The sequence below is a fragment of the Artibeus jamaicensis genome, unplaced genomic scaffold (assembly GCF_021234435.1).
Source record: "Artibeus jamaicensis isolate MK-2021 breed Jamaican fruit bat unplaced genomic scaffold, CSHL_Jam_final contig_465, whole genome shotgun sequence".
Classification (NCBI taxonomy): domain Eukaryota; kingdom Metazoa; phylum Chordata; class Mammalia; order Chiroptera; family Phyllostomidae; genus Artibeus; species Artibeus jamaicensis.
Window position 1 is genome coordinate 6415920 of NW_026521843.1, and position 19211 is coordinate 6435130.

The 19211-nt window shown below is 48.7% G+C and overlaps 1 protein-coding gene across 2 annotated transcripts in view; it reads right to left on the minus strand.

The window, feature by feature from the left end:
* Nucleotides 1-19211, minus strand: part of NBAS (NBAS subunit of NRZ tethering complex) — a 253645-nt gene that overhangs the window by 98432 nt on the left and 136002 nt on the right. Inside the window, exons 36-39 of one of the 2 annotated variants that reach the window (XM_037151717.2) lie at nucleotides 8176-8343; nucleotides 5303-5416; nucleotides 4840-4963; nucleotides 102-178 (exon numbers count right to left, since the gene is read on the minus strand). In XM_037151717.2, coding sequence (XP_037007612.2) covers nucleotides 102-178; nucleotides 4840-4963; nucleotides 5303-5416; nucleotides 8176-8343 — 483 coding nt within the window. The remainder of the gene's footprint in view (nucleotides 1-101; nucleotides 179-4839; nucleotides 4964-5302; nucleotides 5417-8175; nucleotides 8344-19211) is intronic. The other variant, XM_053666925.1, reaches the window with a different exon arrangement.

Sequence of the window (19211 nt, forward strand, 5' to 3'; positions counted from 1 at the left end):
ACTGACCACAACTGTCTGTGTACAGTGAACAGTTATGATGAACAGCAGGTCTTTAGTTAATTCGTTTTTAAGTCCTCCTTCGTTTGTTCGGGTGAACTCACCTGCGGTAAAGCGAGGAGATAGGCAAGGGCCAAGGTCATGTCCTTTGGCAGAGCGTCGCTTGCTAGCTGCAAGAGAACTGGACACGGGGGGAAAAGTACATTATTTTACTTGAGGATCTGTACGATGTTCATAGGCACCCAGTACCATGTTTTCTGTCCTGTAAGATTTCAGCAATTAGCTTCAGAAGACTTTTTAAAACACTTTCTGAAAGTCCCTTCAGTCCCACCTAAGTACTGATCACATGAAACGATGCTGAATGGTGACCCTGCCTTAGACAAATTATGCTGCTCCTCAGACACGAGGAAATCCTGCCAGTGCAGCTGCAAAGTCCAAGTGCAAATAGGTCAATGAGGGTGGTTTCTGAAAGTAAGTCCTTTGATTTAAAGGACCAATTAAAAAAACCCAGGCTGTGCTATCAGACTGTGTATATCAACGGCAGCAAACATGGAAGAGGACTGTGTAGGTGTCACCAATCAGAACAACAAAGTGGCTTTCTGAATGCAGACTTACGATAAACCTTTTGATTACTGCAATAATGATAACATGGTTTTCTTCCTTCCGAGAACAGCCCTCTTTATCACAATCCACCAAAAGAATGCCTGTCTCACTTTATATGTCGTAAGATATCCCAACCAGTAACAGCTTTTCCACATAAAACAGGTACATAAGTGACAACTTGTAAAGGTTACAGCATCAACAAACAGGGGGACACTGCCCAAGTCTGAGTTTATGAGCAGACGTCTGTACAGACGAGGACACGCTCTCCTCACTCAGGCCTCGGACCGAGTCGCTGGCAGTCCTGTGTAATCGTGACATGAATCCTTCCTTTCCAAAGAAAGCAGAGTCTCCTGATCTGCACTAACAAAGGAAAACAGAGTGTGAATAACCCAAAGGAAGTGGACTTTAAGAACAAGCCACACCCCATTTCTCCAGAAAATTCACCTTTGGAGCTGAGCCTTCCTGGGACTACAGCGTAAGGCACTTGTACAATCTGCGCTTGCTGGCAGTCTGCGCAGTGGGGGTACAAGCGGGGGGGGGGGGCTGAGGAGTGCAGTAAAATGTTAATTGTCGAATCATGGTGAAAGGTATATGGCAGTTTACTGTAGAATTTCCTCAATTTCACGTGCTTTGAAAATTTTCTTAATAAAACATGAGATGAAGAAAAAAGACAAAAATCCTCTCTGGTCACTGTGTCCAGTGCGCAAGTCCCATCAGGTATTTATTTCCCACGTGGGTTTTCCCAGAGGGCACTCTGCACACCACACCCCTCGCCCCCACCGCCCAGGGAGTGGATTTACCGGCCACACAAAGCCGATGGCCTCCCTGCCGCTCCAAGAGTGGAACGATGACCAGCGTCAAGTGAACCACCACCCACATGTCCGCAGGGTGAAAGGGAAGGGGTCCTCTCTCTTCCCTAATCCCTAACCCAAACGTGGCTGAAGGATGCCTCCTGGCACCCAAAGGGTGCCTCCTGGCATCCTTTTTGCCCCCAACTGGACTGCAGCTCCTTGGTCTCCATGACCTGCAGGCCCAGCCCAGAGACCCCGGCCACTCACAGCTGGGTTATCACAGGAAACTCCCGGGGAGTAAGACCAGCATCCCCCCCCCCCCTCACCTGGGCATCCAACCTTTCTGGGCAGCCCTCTCGAGGCTCAAGGATTCTTGTGAAGCAGAACTCAAACCCCACAGAGAGGAAGCCTGCCAGCCTTTGGCTCTGCAAGCCATTCGGAGCAACACCGACAAAATCATCAGTGAGGAGGATCTGAGGCAGACGGAGGCCGCAGGGTCTCGTGGGACCACCCCGCCCCAGATGTCATGCTGGCTACAGACTGAGCCACGGTGATTTTACATTGCCATTAAGATATGTTTAAAAAAAAAAAAAGGGGGCCTGACCTACATTTATCAGTGCATATGAGTTTAATGTGCAGAGCTGGTTCTCAGCCCTTGAGTACAATGCACTGTGTAGAAAAGCTGCCCAGCCAGACTCAGACAGAATCTGTGCCGGAGCCTGTGAGCACCAGTTCTGTGCAAAGCCCGTGCCCCTGGAAAGCAGCCTGGGGTCCATCAATTCCGGGCTGGCTTCACAGGGGAAAGCAGCTCGTACCAGTGACTTGGAAATCCTTAGCTATTAAATCATTCATTTAGCTAAATAATCAATGTTTTCTTCACCCAGTCTTCATAAAAACCCTTTCATCTACTTCATTAAAACATTCTAAAAAGTAGGTGATGTTGGGAAGTATAATTTGTATGATAACTTACTTCTGAACCAAAATGAAGAATCACATTTTTACTATTTTTAATTTGGGCCATTTAGCTTATATCAATCTCCAATTCTGCCAAGTTCCTGACAAATATTTTATATTATAAAATAGTCAAAAGCATCTATTTCACACATATTAGCATTATTGATACCAAATGTGTCTATGAAAATGCTTCATAAATTATGAGGCCAAATGTGAATTAAAGGGTCGATAATTATTAAAATCACCTCTATTTTAAAAAAATTCATTCTTAATATACACAGTAGGTGCTCTAACATGGTTTTCCCCACTCAGTTCAATAATACTTGAAAAAAAATTTAATTGTTTAATGGGCTTCAAGTCTTTCCCTTGGTGGATGGATAACATCAGAATGTCAGAAAGAACAACTGGAAGAAGTGCGGGGGATGGGGTGGGGGCGGGGGGCTAGGGAGACCCTGCCGTCCCCAGTCACACGGACCTGCAGGGGAGCAGCACACAGGCCCCGGGACCGGGGACCGGATTCGCCGAGTGCACAGCTGCAGCTCCTGCCCCACCTGTGACCGTCACGCTGGCACTGTACTTTCAGCCTCATCGCAAAGAGACACTGATCTAGCACCTGCCACATGGGAACCCCCAGGTGAACAAACGTGTCACAACAGCCCGTAAGGGCCAGAAACAGACACGACCCTCAGGGTTTGACCCCCAAGTGGAAGAGACCCTCTCCGCTGAGAGGCCTGGAGAGCAAGCGTGTCCGAGTCAGAAGAAACACACCACAGCTGACATGTGACAGCCACGAGGATCTGATGCCTCGAGGGAAACTTCCAAAGGGTCCTGACCATGGCTTTACAACTCAGTCACCTGAGGGACTCTGCAAATACCTGGTGCATGGGCCCCACTTGAGCCTCTGAAATAAACAGTCTGCAGAGGATCCCAGGCTTCGCAGCCCTTAAAAATTCCCTAAGTGACTGTAGGGGGACCCAGGATGGGGAACAGCAGCAGCAGGCCTGGAACCAAGGGAGGACAGGAAGTGGAGGGAAAGAGGTGCAAGATGACAGCGAGACGTGAATCCAGCCAGGACTGCCTGAGAGTCGGTGCACCACACGGACGCGCCCATGCCCATCACTGGGCCTCGGCAGGCCGGCAGCAGAACACACGAGCTCCGGTGCTCACGTCAGAGAGCAGGAAACTGAGGTAAAGACACTAAATACTGAGCTTCTGCTTGGCACCCTGTGGCCCGCAGCAGCGAGTCTGTCACAGCTCCTAGCCCGGCACACGGGCCGCACACCCCCAGCCTCCTGTCGCCTCGCTGCTTTACTGGGAGCTGGAATTGCTCACGAACCCCAGAAAAATGTCGGTGGAATTGGAAAAAATGATCAAAGACAAATTTTAAGAAAGAAAAGAGAAGAAGTGACAAAGAAGAGTTCAAAGGAGGAGCAGCAGTGCATCTACGCCCTTCACGTGCACTCAGTATCCTTTGTCACGTAACAGCTTTTCGAAGGAAAAAAACGCAGATGTGCCCATCCACCGGGAGACAGACCCTGACTTCAGAAACGAGAGGAGGCAGGAAAACACGCATCTCCGACTGCGGGGAAAACGGTGCACTCACTAAAAGGGGCACCGCTATCCAAGGGGCCCACACGGTGGCTAGGGAAGTGGTCTTTGCTTCCACTCTCCCCAACTACATAGAAATATTGATTTTTTAAACAGGATTATTTAAAAATACATCACAGTATCAGGTTTCTGGGGAAATAGCAGTTCTTCTCTCCACACACCTTTCCCCAAATGTTACTCCACGCGGCCGTGCTCACCAAAGACAGCACTGTCCAGGTGTCCTGCAAGTGGAAGCTGTGGGCAGGACCACCATGACAACCATCTTTCTCTCCCCTCCCCTTCCTCCTGGCTGATGCCTGGGACACAGACAAGGTAGCTGGAGCACCAGCAGCCTTTAAATCACATGGCATTCGCTAAGGATGGCAGAGCAGAGGGGGTGTCCAAAGAAAAAGTCAAAGAAACTACCCTAAACCTTGAAAAGAAGTAAGGAGGCTAAAGACCAAAAGAAGAATAATTGGAAAGGTGGTAAACTGTCATACATTTAATTCTTTTAAAAAAACTCCACATTGAAAGATATGCTGCCCGTGGAAAACTCTTCTCATGAAATATACACCTACATGCTATATGCTTGAGTTATTACCACACAAAAGCAGAAAGAAAAGTATTTAGTGAGCACGTTCTACCATCCGCTATAAGAATCACTTCACATAATTAGCAGCTAAAAAATACAAATTGTATCAGATGCATCCTTTGAAATCCTCAGTATTAGTAAGTACCTGGAAAACGGAAAGTAATGTTGTAAATCAATGAGTAATGGTGTCAGGTTAAGCTATTCAAGATGACTGAAAAATGCATTACTGTTTTTGCTGACTCGTTCATTCGTGGTTTTACTTGCTGTTCTCTAATCCGAGTGACCCCCTGGTGGGAACTGGCCTCTCTCTGGTACCTTCTGTCGCGGGGAACACCTCCTCGCCTTCGGTCTTCGTCTCCGCCAGCTTCCCGGTTCTCAGCAAGACCTCCGCGAAGCTCTCGGCCGGGACGTGGTGGTAGGCACTGTAGGTCACTTCAGACTGGACAAAAGCAGAACGCTGTTCAGTGGGATGCCCTTTATTCCACCAAGATACACTTAGAAGACACGATTATAAGATTTTATATCTTCTGGTGACTTCAACAATAACTTCTCACTTACTAAAGCATATTATTTTGTGTAAGCTTTTTTATTGATTGTAATCTTATAATACAGTATGTTGTAACGTACATAGAACAAATCACATAAAAACCAATGAATAACATAATTAAGAAAGAAGCCAAAGTAGTACATTTTCAGGAAGAATTTAGGGTTTTGTTCACACTGAAATGCCCACAACAGCATGACAGTGAAATCCATGTTCTTCAGCACCTGGCCTTACCTCTGTGACAAAGGGATTGGAGATGACAGATTCATAAAAAGGGTGACAGCCTTGTTTCTCTAGACCTTCATTGGCTATGGTTCCGATTTGGTGAGCATCACCAAATTCCTGCCCCTGAATGGAACAAAATGAAAAACGGGTAAGAAAAGAGGCCAGAGAGGGAGAGGGAGGGAGGTTTGGGGAGTAACAATCAAAGTGCGTTGTGGGCCCTAAAGAGGGCGTGTCCGAGGGACACAGACGCCCAGCGGAGAATGTAAGAGGAGTAACTACACTCTGACGGCGGCACTTCAGCCTCACCCCGCAGAGCCTTCAAGGTCCCGGGTCCTGGAGCAACATGAGTCAGGACCACGGAAGGAACTGGTATTACACATATAATAATGTGTTCTCTACACCCCAGTCACAGTATCTTCCTAAAACATCATTCCGTACACATTGCTCCCCTGCTCAAAAAAACCTTTAGCAGCTTTGAATAATGCAACCAGCCGACAGTATCAAATCTAAACCACGCGGAGTAACATTTAACTTAGGAAATGTTAACCAACATTGAAGGCCAGCCTTTCACACCAGCCACACTGGTCTACTTTGTGGGTCCCACCTCCACGGCTGCCTTCCATTAGTAGGTTCCCGTCCATGCTGTGGGCCTGTTTAGACCCCCCTCCCCTCCCAAGCCCACCTGAGACCTCACCTGCTGAAACCTGAGCAGAGGGGGTAAGACACAACTGGACGCCTGGCGGTCCCCACCTCTCGCACAGCCACAGTCCACACAAATGCCTTTCAGACTTGTCGCCAGCATTCCTCATTAGCACATCAGTACTTCAGTACCTCCAGTCTGGTTAATTATTCTTATGTTCTGCTTCCCGCAAACAGATCCTGAAGGTTCTTACTGGAAGGGCCACGTAAGAGACAGTCACCTGTTCCTCCCAAGTTCATTGAGCACTTACTTTACTCCACCCTAAGCCCAGGGACACAATGAAGCTGCTGCAGCCAGTGATGATCAAAACGACTACTAGAACTTCATTAAAAGCTATACAGTACGCACATCGTTAACACTTATCTAAGACACACACCCTCAACAAGTCCAACAGGTGAGACAAAAAAGCAACCACCATCATAATCCCGTGGGATACAGGCAATAATAAGAGAGGTGCAGACTCACCCCAAAGTCAGGCACGGAGTCTCTTAGTCCATGGCACCCTCACTTACCCAACTGCCTGCTAGCATCCCGAGTCCTCCTTTTTCCTGCACATCCCACATACAGACCATGAGCAGGCCCACAAAACACATCCCCAAACCGGCCCCTTCTCACTTCTTCCCTGGCCACCCTGGCCCAAACCACCACCATGTCCCACCCGGGGTATGGGCTGGAGATCTGCCCTTTGGCTTCCACTCCTGACTCACTGCTGCTAGCTTTCAATGCAGCATTTAGGATGATCTTATTAAAGGTAAAGCTGGGTCCCACTGCCACAGCGCCCCAATTCTCCAACAGCTTCCCGTCTTACTCAGAATAACATCGGTGGTCTGAACATGAGGCTCTGTGCGGATGAGGCTCTGTGCAGCTGGCCTCCCCACCTCTCTCTGATCTCGGCTCCCACCACGCTCCCCACTGTCCACTCTGCTGCTCACACTACACTGGTCTCCTCTCTGCTCTACACAGATGTCCAGCATGTTCCCTCACAAAGGCTTTGTACTTGTCCTGTGTGGCTCGGTCAGGTCCCTGCTCAGTGACGGCTCTGCTGAGAAGCCTAGCTCCCCATCTAAGGCAGAACTTCCCCCCCAGTACCACCCATCATTCCCTCACCTGGCTTGTGTCCACGGTGCGCATCACCACCTGCCACCGCCTGTCGCACAGTGGTTTTGGTTGCTTTCTTTGTGATCCCCCCCAAACCACAGGTTCCGCAGCAGATGGGAATGGACCGCACTGCTTCCCTGATCCCAGGGACCAGCGCAGTGTCTGGCACATAGAAGGTGCCTGATGAGTGTGTGCAGAATAACTGGGTGAATGAGTTACCTAACACGGGAGATGGCCATGTGAGTGTCTGCGGAGACCTTACAAGCACATGGCTCTTCCCTCTTGGTTTTCTTGTGTGAGACTGAGCGAGCACAGTGTCAGGGTGCAGAGAAGACGGCAGGGACAAGGGTCGACCTGTCGCAGAAACCAAACTGGTCCCCTGCTTGTCCTGACATCTGCTTCCAGACGGATGGGAGAGTCTGTTAAATGGTACTCTTAGCCCAGGCCCCAAAGTGACAGCGTCACGAGGGGAGACCTCTGGTTGGTGAGCAGGTCACGAGGGCAGGGACATCACAAATGGGTCCAGCTCCTTGCCTCGCCTCACGTGTGTGGGCACAGCAAGAAGGCCGGCATAGGAAGCAGACCCTCAGCTCAATCTGCCAGCAAGTTGACTTTGGGCTTCCCAGCCTCCAAAATAGTGCGACCTTAGTGTGTGTTGTTTAACCCGGCCAACCCACAGTAGTTTTGTTACAGTGACCCAAACTAACTAAAGACAGTCCCCAAGCTGGCTCTTCGTACTTTTCCTTTACTACCGACTCATAGAAACACAGCAAAAGCGAGTGTTGATTAAATCATTTTCCTTTTCATCCCACTAAACTTAAATTCTGACATCTAAACTCAACTATACCTAAACTTAATTAGGTATAGTTAAGTATACTTGTCTTTGGCAAGTATCTGTGGGAGTATATTACGTTCTGTAAAATAAATGACTCGTTTCCTACATGACGCGAGGCCTAGATTTCTTCAGAGACTATTTTCATGCTCTGGAGAAGATGCGGCTGTGACCGCAGTGAAAGCGGCTGAGGGGCAGGGCTGGTGGGCCAGCGGGAACCACACAACGGACTTCCAACACAGGCCTGCTCACCTGCAGGGGCCGGAGGTAGGTCAGAGACCTCTTCCACCACTGCCCATCGCTGACCGCCTGCAGCGCCGCCTTGGTGGTGGCTGTGGTGTCGGACAGGACCTTCATGGTGGTGGCCGTGGTCCAGTGGAGCAGGTCTGCCGAGCCGCTGCCGGGGGCACGGGCCTCCCCCTGCGATGAAAAGGAGACGAGAGAAGCAAGACTGTGTGCTGTCCGAACAGCAGAGAGTGATGATGTGACTACTGAAAATCACCAGACACAACAGCAGATAAATGAGAAAAGCCGTCTGCTAGCAGCAGAATAATGCGAAACTAAGCACTACTGGCAGAGTGTTCCTCCATGAATCACCCACAAAAGAAAATCTGGTAAAGGAAAAACCATCATAGCTCATTAGTCAAATAACCCCCTTCTGAAACATTGAGGAGGTAAAAATGGGTCCTGTGTTTTTTTACCAGCGTAAGATCCTGCCAATGAAATACACTCATGCTTGTTTCTTCGACAGGACATTTGAGAGTATTCATTATCTAGAGTAAGAAATAAATTACTCACTCAAACAATGCAGAGTTTTATAATAACACTGCAGAGCACATATTAAAATACCATTTGACACAAAAATAAACTATAGCTCAGATGAGTTGAATGCGCTGCACATGGGCCACCAGGCTTTGGGGGTCTCTCCCCTCTTTGTGACCAGGCCTGGCGAGTAAAACGTGCAGCCCCCCTGTTCTCTGCGGGGTTTCGACGCATCAGCAATCTCTCTCTCTCACACACACACACACACACACACACACACACTGATATTTGTAATTCAAGGTCCTTTGCTCTTCTCCACTATAAAACGACTACAATCTCACTGAAGGTGGTTTGAGAAATTCAAAAGAGTGGGGGGAAAGGACAGTGTGTTCACAGTCGAACGAGGTAAAGACAACACCTCCTTTCTGTCTGCAGCCCAGGCTTAGAGAGCTGTCCTCAGAAAACTTTTACTGAAGTCTGAGGCCTATGAAAAAATGTGTGCGTGTAAGTGCCCAGCTTGACTGACATTCACAGCCCACGTGACGCAGCCCCGAGGCTCCGGCTGAAACACCAGAATCCCGGACAGCGCTCGCTCACCTCCACACGCCACCAACGCCGAGCCGAATGCCGTCCTGCCTTCCAGCGGCACAGACGGACTTTGCCCACGTTAATCAGGGGTGTCCAACCTTCGGCCCACAGGCGGCACGCAGCCCAGGATGACTGTGAATGTGGCCCAACACAGCTCTTCTTCCTCCAGTGTGGCCCAGAGACACCAAAGGTTGGACACCCCTGCAAGTTTAGGTGAATAAAATTGCATTCTCATCTGGTTTCTGTCCTTCAACAAAACTCATTCCTATTTCTGACAAGGTGAACGCTGCCCAACTCACTATCAGTGTAACGCCACGACACCGCAAAGGTGAGAGGTTGCAGTGTGGGGGGACATCAGAACCCGTTCACCCTTCACCCCCAACGAGCATCTATTCAGCTGCTCCGCCGTTGGGAGCGAATCCCGGTCATGCTGCCCCGAACATGCCGGCAGGTCACCCATAGTGAACATACACGCTTCTGGGTATGCACGCAGCAGGGGAATTGCTGCAACACAGAGCACGCCTATGTCCAGACTCAGAAAAGAGCACAAAGATTTTCTAAATTGGTTATACCGATTTCTGTTCTAACAAGCAATTTCAAGAGCTCTGGCTTCTCCACATCCATGCGCACCTCTTTCCTTTTAGCAACACTGGTGATTCTCTTTGTGGTTTTAATTTGCATCTCTCCAGGGGCTAAGGAACCTTTCCAGCATTTGTTGGCTGTGTGAGCATCTCATTTTGTGAAGAGTCCATTCACGTCTCTTGCCCATTCTTCTGTCGGTGGTCAGTCTTTCTTATTCATTTGTAAGGATTCTTTAGATATTCTGGATAAACATCTCTTATTAGGTATAGGAATTGTAAGTATTTTCTGTTACTCTGAAAATTATCTTTTCATCATCTCAATTATACCTTTTTATTAATGAAGTTCTTCAATTCTAAATTAGTCTAAGTTCTCAGTTCTGTCACTTTGTGATCGGTATTTATGTATCACATTTTAAGAAATCCTGGTCTACTCCAAGGTCACAAAGATATTCTTCTGTGTTTTCCCTGACACGTAATATTTTCGCTGTAGGTAAAATCCAGTTAGGAGAGGGTGCTACCCACCCTCCTACGCACCCACAGTGTTAGAGGCACACTTTATGCACTTACCACAATATACTGATATTACAATTTTTTTTTTGGCTTGTCTGTTTGCCTCCCCACCAAGGCAGTCACATTCCAAGGGTGGGGACAACGTCTATTCATTGCTATATCCTCGGAGTGTATGAAACCCTAATGCGTCATTTGAATCTGTAGATAGAGGTTAGAAGTCGGGTTTTACGGCACTATTTACTTAAATGTTTCAAGATGCATTTTCTAAAGCCTAATATGTTCATGTTTACAGGAGCTAAACGTTATTCAAATAAGATTTCATGTCACATGTTCAGTTCCTATTCATCTTTAGAATCTTCTTAATTGAGCAGGCGTGCCGAACGATTTGAATGTCATCAACTAATCCAAGTACAGAACTAAAAATATAAACACAGTAAGAAACAGGGCACTTCGACAGAATGCAACTCCATTCAGAGGCAAACTCAATTCTACTGAAAAATATCAAACAACACAGGCTATGAAACAATTATTCAATTTCATAACATGAACCTAAACTTTACTCCTGTTCACATGGACGCACTGGCTCAAGAAGGAAAACTTAAAACATATCAAACTTAAGTTTGCTCAGGAAGATAAGTGACACCCGCAGGCACAGGAACAGGCGTCGTACAAGGACTATTCCGTCAGAGACCCCCTAGTGGGAATTACCAAGGAGAAAGTAAAACAAAAAGCTCATCTGGACCACAGCAGAGATTTAATTTGGGGGCACTCTACCACGATTACAGTGTAACCACAGGTGTTAATGAGGAAAACAGTTCTCTTTCAACTTCACGTGATGAAGAAAGAAGAAAGACGTTAGGCAAAATCCTGAAATGATTACTGCTGGCACATTTTATTCAGAGTTGCATTCTGCTAATTAATTTAGAGTGCAGTGCAGCGGAAATAAATTAATGCTCAAAACCAAATCAACAACTCCCAGCATAAAATTTAACACGAAACCTCATTAATGTCGAGTGTGCTGCGAGCTTAACGGGGCACTCACTGAGCTCGGGCAGCCTGCGCACACCCCGCCACAGACGGGAGGGAGGAAGAAGCGATTCCCGTTGGCCATCACCACGGTGACTCGGCTGTCTGAGAGCTGCTCTCTCTGGTGTCTGGTCACACGGGGTTAATTTCTGGGCGACCTGTTTGCCCACCACAAGTGAGCTGGTGGCACACATCCATGAAGTAAGGGTGACAGAGCCCAGACTGAGCTCAACCACTCTCTCCTCCAACACACCTCGTAAACGTATCCGAGGCAGGAGAAGCAGCAGCTTGGAAAACTCCTTGGCAAGCAGAACAGGGAAACTGGCCCCGACGCTGACTCCAACTGGCCTCACCCCGCACCCACTCACCTGCCTCCCTCTCCCTTGCAGGACCACCTCCTTAAGCATGAAGCTGCCAGGACAATGAGGCTCTGATCAGCATCAGATAATCTTGCTAATTAATAAAGTCTTGGGTCTGCAGACAACAGAGGCAGAGTTTGGGTCAAACTAGAGAGAACATCTAGGCCTGCACTGTGTTTTAGCTCTAGGCCCAGAAGAGCAGCAAAACCAGACAAAGAGACACCATGGCCAGCATGGTGACCAGATGTAATGACCAGTGACCCCATGTCCTAGCACTGACCACTCAGTCGGCCCTGACCCCATAAGCTCTTCTTGATGAATCAGCACATTAAGGGAAACACCTGGGAAGCTGAGGCACATTCTATTGAGATCCTTCCCCCAGAGGCCCTACCTTTAGAGAACAGATGAGAACCCCCCAGACGAAGGACCCAGGGCACGCTCTCCCTGGAGCACACCTGCGCCTCTCCCACCCTTCTTCCCTCAGGTACATATTTTGCTTTGTAGAGACCTGCAGTCAGGGGAGTCACAGGCAGCGGCACCTCACCCGGGCTAACCCTGACCCTGTCTCCAAGGGCCTTCCTTGGAGTCCAGGCAGCCCAGCGGGCTCCCTTCTTCAGTCTCTGTGACTTTCCTTCTAAAAGACCAAGACGGCTCTCCGAGCAACTACTTGAATCCTCTCTGTACTTTTGCTTTGCACCCTGAATAAACTTCCTCTCACACTAGGTTTCTTGGCTCTAAATTCTTCCCTTGCAGAACTCGAGAACAGAGATCTGATCACTTCTAACATCCGGGGCCAGAATTCAGATTGTCTTGTCGCCCTTCTCGGTTTGGATGTTTCTTAGGTTGACATCTGCTTGGTGTCGTGCAGCAGGAGTCCAAAGAAACCCAGCAGGGACCACCCTGCACACCTGGACCGGTGCTAGGTACCAGCAGGGGCCCTCTGTGACCTGCTAGGTCCTCGCTTTGCATCCGGTGAACTTGGGTGAGTTTTTTCTTGGAATTCTGAGTAAGTTTTCATCTTACTTTGTTTCAAAGTAAGATGCCCTGACTTTATCAAAGTAAGATGCCCTGACTCGAGGGTTTAAAAAAACCCCTCGAGGTGGAACTAAAGGTTAAGAGTTGAGATAACCCAGGGTAAGGACAAAAGCCGAAACACTCAGGACAGGAGAATGAACAAGGGATGGCTGGTCTTAACTTTGGCTTCTCAATTGGAATTGCTTTCTGAGAGTCCGAACCAAACCTTTTGCTGAACAAATTACAGCCTGAGCTCATTCAGCTCCGAAGAGAAGGGGCACTTCCTCCCTCCAGCTCAAACTCTGGGAATTCTTGGGTGACAAAGTCTCCCTGTGGAAGTGTCCAGGGTATCCCTCGCCTACGGGAACCCCACGGGGAATTGCAACACACCCGCAGTTCAGTAACTGACTCGTCCGGGACACGCACATGAAGAACGGCTGGTTGTCCGGTGCTCCCACGTCCTCAGGGTGGCATTTGGGGAGAGAAGCCGAGACAAGAGGGTCGAGGCAACTTGGGAGGTGACAGCCCCTGGGAGCTCAACCCATAAGCAGCACCCTTCTCCCCACACTATCCCTAGAAGTATGTTCAGATTCTGTAGATATCAAAATAAAATAAAGTTAACATGGGAAATTGGGCCCCTAAGGCCCAAAACTCCCAGCCCCCGGCCCCCCTGAATACTCCCGCAGATATACAATTAATAGGAAGCCTTTATTTGCTTAACTGCAATTACTTACAGAAATGGAAATCTGTAACTAGAGGTGGTAACAACCTGAGATGGCCAAGGTGGAGCTCTCTGGCTTTCCTCTCCCTACAGGCCTCTCAAAGGGCCAGGCCTGCTGGGAACACGAAAGGCAGAGCACAGGGTCAACAGCCCCAAAACTGAAGGCCGGAGTCAGAGGAGAGGTTTCCCACCCCAGGTGACGGGGACAGTCGGCACTCCTTGTACGAAAAGCCACGAGAAGACCTCCGGTAGGCTGGCTGAGGCTGGGCTAATCCAGTGAGAGACGCCTCACACAAGGGCAAGGGCCACACACTTGTCAGTTACTGTGCGGAGGCAAGTTCACCTGCCCGAGCGGGGCAAGTGTGACATCAGAGCGCCCCGCCACAGCAGCAGTTGTACAGCTGCCCTCACAGCACGGGCGGGCAGTCCACGCGCCAGGTGCTCCTGGCCGGCTGGGTACCTGCCCTGTTTAGGCCTCAGGACGGCCCCAAACAGGCCCGAGACTCGCAGGCACAGCCAACTCTCAGCCCGTTACATACCCACCTCTCCATAAGTGGGATACCCCCTGTGAAGTTCATAGTCACCAGCTGGAAGAAAGCTGACACTGAGCTCTTCAAGAAAAAAAGGCAACACGCCCTGGCCCCAATATAAACTGGGTGGGAGAGGTTCGGTCAGTCAATGGCACCATTACTTTTAATGCCACCTTACAACTAGACCTATTCTGACATCCCAAGGAGAAATGGATGGAGATTCCATGTACCTGAGCCCTTCTGGCCCTCGGGGACGACCCTAAACTGCACGTTGCACACCTGGAAACGTAAACCAGATCCACCTGCACCTGCTGCACCACACTCACAGCTGGTAACCCGCCTCCACCACGGAGCCCAAAAGGAAAACCAGCGTACCCAGGTAGGAAGACCCATTCCAGAACAGGCGGATCACCTGTCAGTCCTCCCCAGATATTTAGGTGGCAACCCAGTTCTTTGGGCATTGTAAACAACTGTCCCTGTTTTACAAATGAAGTCTTTTCAGGGCCAAAGGTAGGGCTCCAGAAACGATCCGGAGCCCACAATTCGTTGTACCTCCCCCAAACCCCCCTATTATCTCAAAAGGCTTACAAATAATGGGCTTTATGAAACCAAAGTCTTCTGAGGAGGAGAAGACTCCTCCTACATTACATTTCCTTCCCTGTATCTGGAGTTGTAAATACTTGGTCTCCTTCAAGAACTCTTCTCAGGGGCCTCTTATAAGACGCACATTTCTGGGACATGCAGCCAACGTATCCACAAAATCACTTCACTCCACACGTATCTGGCCTGTGGACAATGTTTAAGGCCCAGCACTAGGCAACGGGTTACCATGATGATTATGACCAGTCCCCTGCTCTCAAGAAAGTCACAGCACATTGGGAAAGAAAGGCAAACTGCGCGATTTGCCCCATTTCACCAATAAACTGAGAACTTGTCAAACTGGGCCCTTCCCTGTAGTAGCAGAATCTAGCCCCATCCACCACACCCACTTCTTACCTTCCTCATGGATTTTACTCACTGATTCTTCAACGTCAAACATAAAAATGAGAGACACTGTTCTAGATGCTGAAAACTGAGCAGTGAACAAAACAGGGGCCCTGCTGTGAAGGTCTTACATTCTGAGAGAAGGGAGCCGAAAATAAATACCTGTCAGAGAAGCGTGTCAATGAACGACAGAGTCTGGGAGAGAAAGAAAGTGGCACACAGCTGGGACTGGGGGGGACTACGATGCTGTATATAGACCAGGGAAACTCTCAGTAAGGAGGTATCTGAGCAGAGACCTGAAGGAAGTGAGAGGACAAGTCACCTGGATATTTGGAAGAACATTCCAGGTAGAGCACAGACGCAGCAGGTGTTGGGAATGTTTCCGGAAATGGCCAGGAGGCCAAGGTGCCCACCGTCTGCTGAGCAAAGTGAGTGTGTGGGGGGAGGCGGGGGGGGGCGGAGAGAAGAGATCGAGTCCCGCAGGCAGCAGGGAAGACAGGGCACAGATGTCCTCGCAGGCGACTGCGAAAACTTCGCAGTTACTCTGAGAAATGTGATGATCTGACGTTTTTTTAAGGACTCTGGCTGCCTCGTTGAGCAGATTGTAGCAGGAAAAGAGCAGAGGGAGGAAGACCAGGAAACCACACCATGAAACTCCAGGTGAGATACGCTGGCCATTGAGACCAGGGTGGGAGCAGTGACGATGGTAAGACCAGGTCCAGTTCCAAGTCCACTGGGAAAGGGGAGCCCACAGCAGTTCTTGGTGACTGGATGTTATGTAGGAGAAAGAGAAGAAGCGGGGACGCCTGGAAAACAGGAGCTGCCATTTCCGGACACGGGAGAGACCACAGACAGAGCAATGGTTCCATTTTCACATACTGAGACTGGGCGTAAGACGCATGTGACAGATGTCAGGTTGGCAGCCGTACATACATGTGCAGGACTCAGGAAGCCAGGGCCAGGACTGCAAAGCAGACGATCACCCGCACACCTTGAAGTCATGACAATGGGTGAGACTGCCCAGGGAATGGGTGTCAAGAGAGACCTAGAGTGTCCAGGGTTCAGTGTGGAGATGAGGAAGGGCCGGCAAAGACAATGAAAGTGGCTGGTGAGCTACGAACACGACAAACGGGTTGTCCCTGAAACAAGTATCATCCAATGTTACTGATAGGTCGAATGAAACACACTTACCTTTGACCCACAAATTTAAGAACAAGGGTCACTGGTTACCCAGACACAAGCTGGTCTCACGCATCAGCAGGAGAGAAAACCTCGAGGGGAGCAGGGAAAAGACAACAAGGTAAGAAGCAGCAACCACTGCTCAGTGTCGAGCAAAGGAGGCGTCTGTGAGAAGTCCCTCAGCAGGGCGAGGGCTCACGTCATGATGCCGCCTCCGAAGTGAAGGAAAACTGCAGAGCCCCACAGATGGCATGAAAACCAAGACAAGCTGAACGTGCTGGCTTTGGGACATACCTTTTGCGTGTGGAACCAAAGAGCAAATCTAAATAAAAAGCAAAAAATGTATTTCTTATTACTAAAAAAGTTATTTTAAAACTTAAAGAAAACAACATAAATATATTAGAACTGGATGTGCTGTATGGAGGGCAAAATAAATGAAAAAGGGAAAATCTGGAATTCTCATAGTGGTGCTAAAAAAAAAAGACAGCAGATTTAAACCTTGGTGAAGAATATTGATCTGTGATACAGATTTGCAGACCCAGTCAACATGTGATCACATTCATCATTATCAACTAAGCAGGCACATTCTCGGACGAGTGTGCCAACGAGCAGAGCACGTGTCCCCGGGTCCAAGCCCCCTGAGGGAGATGCTGCGCACGGGCCGCCTGGGTAACCGGGTTCTGCGGGACAGTTCTGAACTGTGCTGGCACAGGGTGACCCCCGGATCGCTGATGCCTCCCACAGAGAACACTGGCCAGGCAATGCTGTCAAAACATAATGAGCAGAACAAAAGGAGGACCTACTGTGTTCCCAGTGAGGTGCTGACATCACAAGTAAACAAGGCAAAGTGAGGACTTCACAGTTATGGAGGATGAACCACAAAACCCAGAAAATTCATTTCACCAATGACCTCGGGAGCTCTTTTCTACCCGGACAGTACTGGTGTAAGTACACAAAATGCACACAGAAAATGATCAGTGAAGTTCAGTCTCATGGAGAGAAAAACTGGACACCATCAAAACGTCCAAAACAAAGGAAACTACACGTAAACACGGTACCTGCACCGACAACGGCTGCATAAATGGTCCGTGCATAATTACAAGAGCCAACGTCCATGACACACGACGTTACATGAAGAAGCAGGCTTCAGAGTGACATACGCAGTATGAATGCGTCTGTGTTTACAAATCAAAATGATAATTGTCCGGGAGACAGAGGACAGCTGTACAGAAAATCTGTCTACGCTCAGAGAAAGTCTGGGAAGATGCACACATAAAAACTTAAAAATGTTTGCCTCTGGGCAGTGGGATTCATGGGATGGGAGGGAAAGAACTGAGAGAGAAGAAAGAGAACTTATAAATTAATGTATTGTTGATTAAATTGTTTGTAATTTTTAAAAAGCAGAAAGACCGAAATTATCGCAAATTTCCATGTACCTATTATCAAAAGTTAACAAATACAAATGTTAGTATTTTATCATAGATATTTCTCATTTTTCTTTCTCCCTTTTTTTTTTTCAAGAAATAAAACATGCCCTGGCCAGTGCGGTTGAGCTGGTTGGGTGTCATCCCATAAATCAAAAGGTTGCAGGTTTGATTCCTGGTCAGAGCACAGGCCTAGGTCGTGGGGTTCAGACCCCATCTGGCCTGCAGGAGGCAACCAATCAACGTTTTTCTCTCCCATCGATGCTTTTCTTCCTCTCTCGGATCTCCCCTTCCCTCCTCTCTACAGTCAGTAGGCCCGCCCTCAAGGGCCCCCAGGAACTGCACCACCCGCCCCGGGCCCGGATCCCAGTCTGCGCTTCCCCCACCCTCGGCCCTGTGAGGCCGAGGGAGCCCTGTGCAAAGCGACCAGAGCTCAGGGCCCCGCACCGCTGCCCCGCAGGAGCAGTGGACGAGGGACACCACAGAGGTGCAGAGTCTGCGCCCAGGGTCTGCGGAGACAAAAATTACACCGGACGAGATGCCTCCAAACACACTGGACTACAACACAAATCCACTCCAGATGAAATTATTTCATTTAAAACCTCAAAATATTAATTTGTGTTTGTGCATACTGAATACAAGATTTAAAATTCTTTAAGAAGAAACAAGCTACCATGATTGTAAAAGAACACATAACAAATATCCTAGTTAGTTCGTTTTTGTGTATGGCACGAGATGAAGTTCTAAATACATCTCTTTGTATGTGGATACAAAAAAGTCTTCGAGTCTGTACTTACTGCATGTAAAAAGCGGCTACTGTTACTTATTTATTGACAATAATAGAAGATCAAGCTACAAAACTGTTAGGGAAAAAGCACAGGAGTAAACCTCCACAACCCGGAGAGATGCACAGATGTCGTAAATGCCCCTCCAAACGCATAAGCAATGAAAGAAAATACTGACGCACTGGACTTCAGCAACTTTGAAAACTGTGCACTTCAAAAGTCACCATTAAGAAAGTAAAAAGTCAGGTCAAACACTGGGAGAAATATATTTTCAATTCTTACATCTGGTAAAGGACTTGTACCCAGAATTTAAAAAACTCCTACAGCTCAGTAACAAGAACACACAAACAACCCAGTGACAAAATGGGCTGAATATCTGTGGCCATTTCTCCCAAGAAGAAATAGGAGGGAGCGACAGGCACAGGAAAAGGTGTCACTGCCACGCACTGTCACTGCTACTGGGAGAAGGCACACCGAGACGACAGTGAGCACCCACGCACCTGCAGGGGTGACTTCCGTCCAAAAGCCCCTCCGCAGCAAGTGCGGGAGGATGCGGGGAAACTGGGCTTCCGCGCTGCCTGGTGGGAAAAGTGAAATACCGCGGCCACTTGGGGAACAACTGGCCGTCCCTGCGATACATCTGTCGCAATGCGGCACCTTGCACCTACACATGCACACAAGAGACCAAACGTATTTCCATACCAAGACTTGTCCAGCGACCTTCCTGGCACCGTTACTCATGACAGCTCAAAAGTGGAAACAATCCCAAGAGCCACCGGCTGGTGAGCGGAAGAAGAAAGAAGAAAGGATTGTCCGTGATACTGA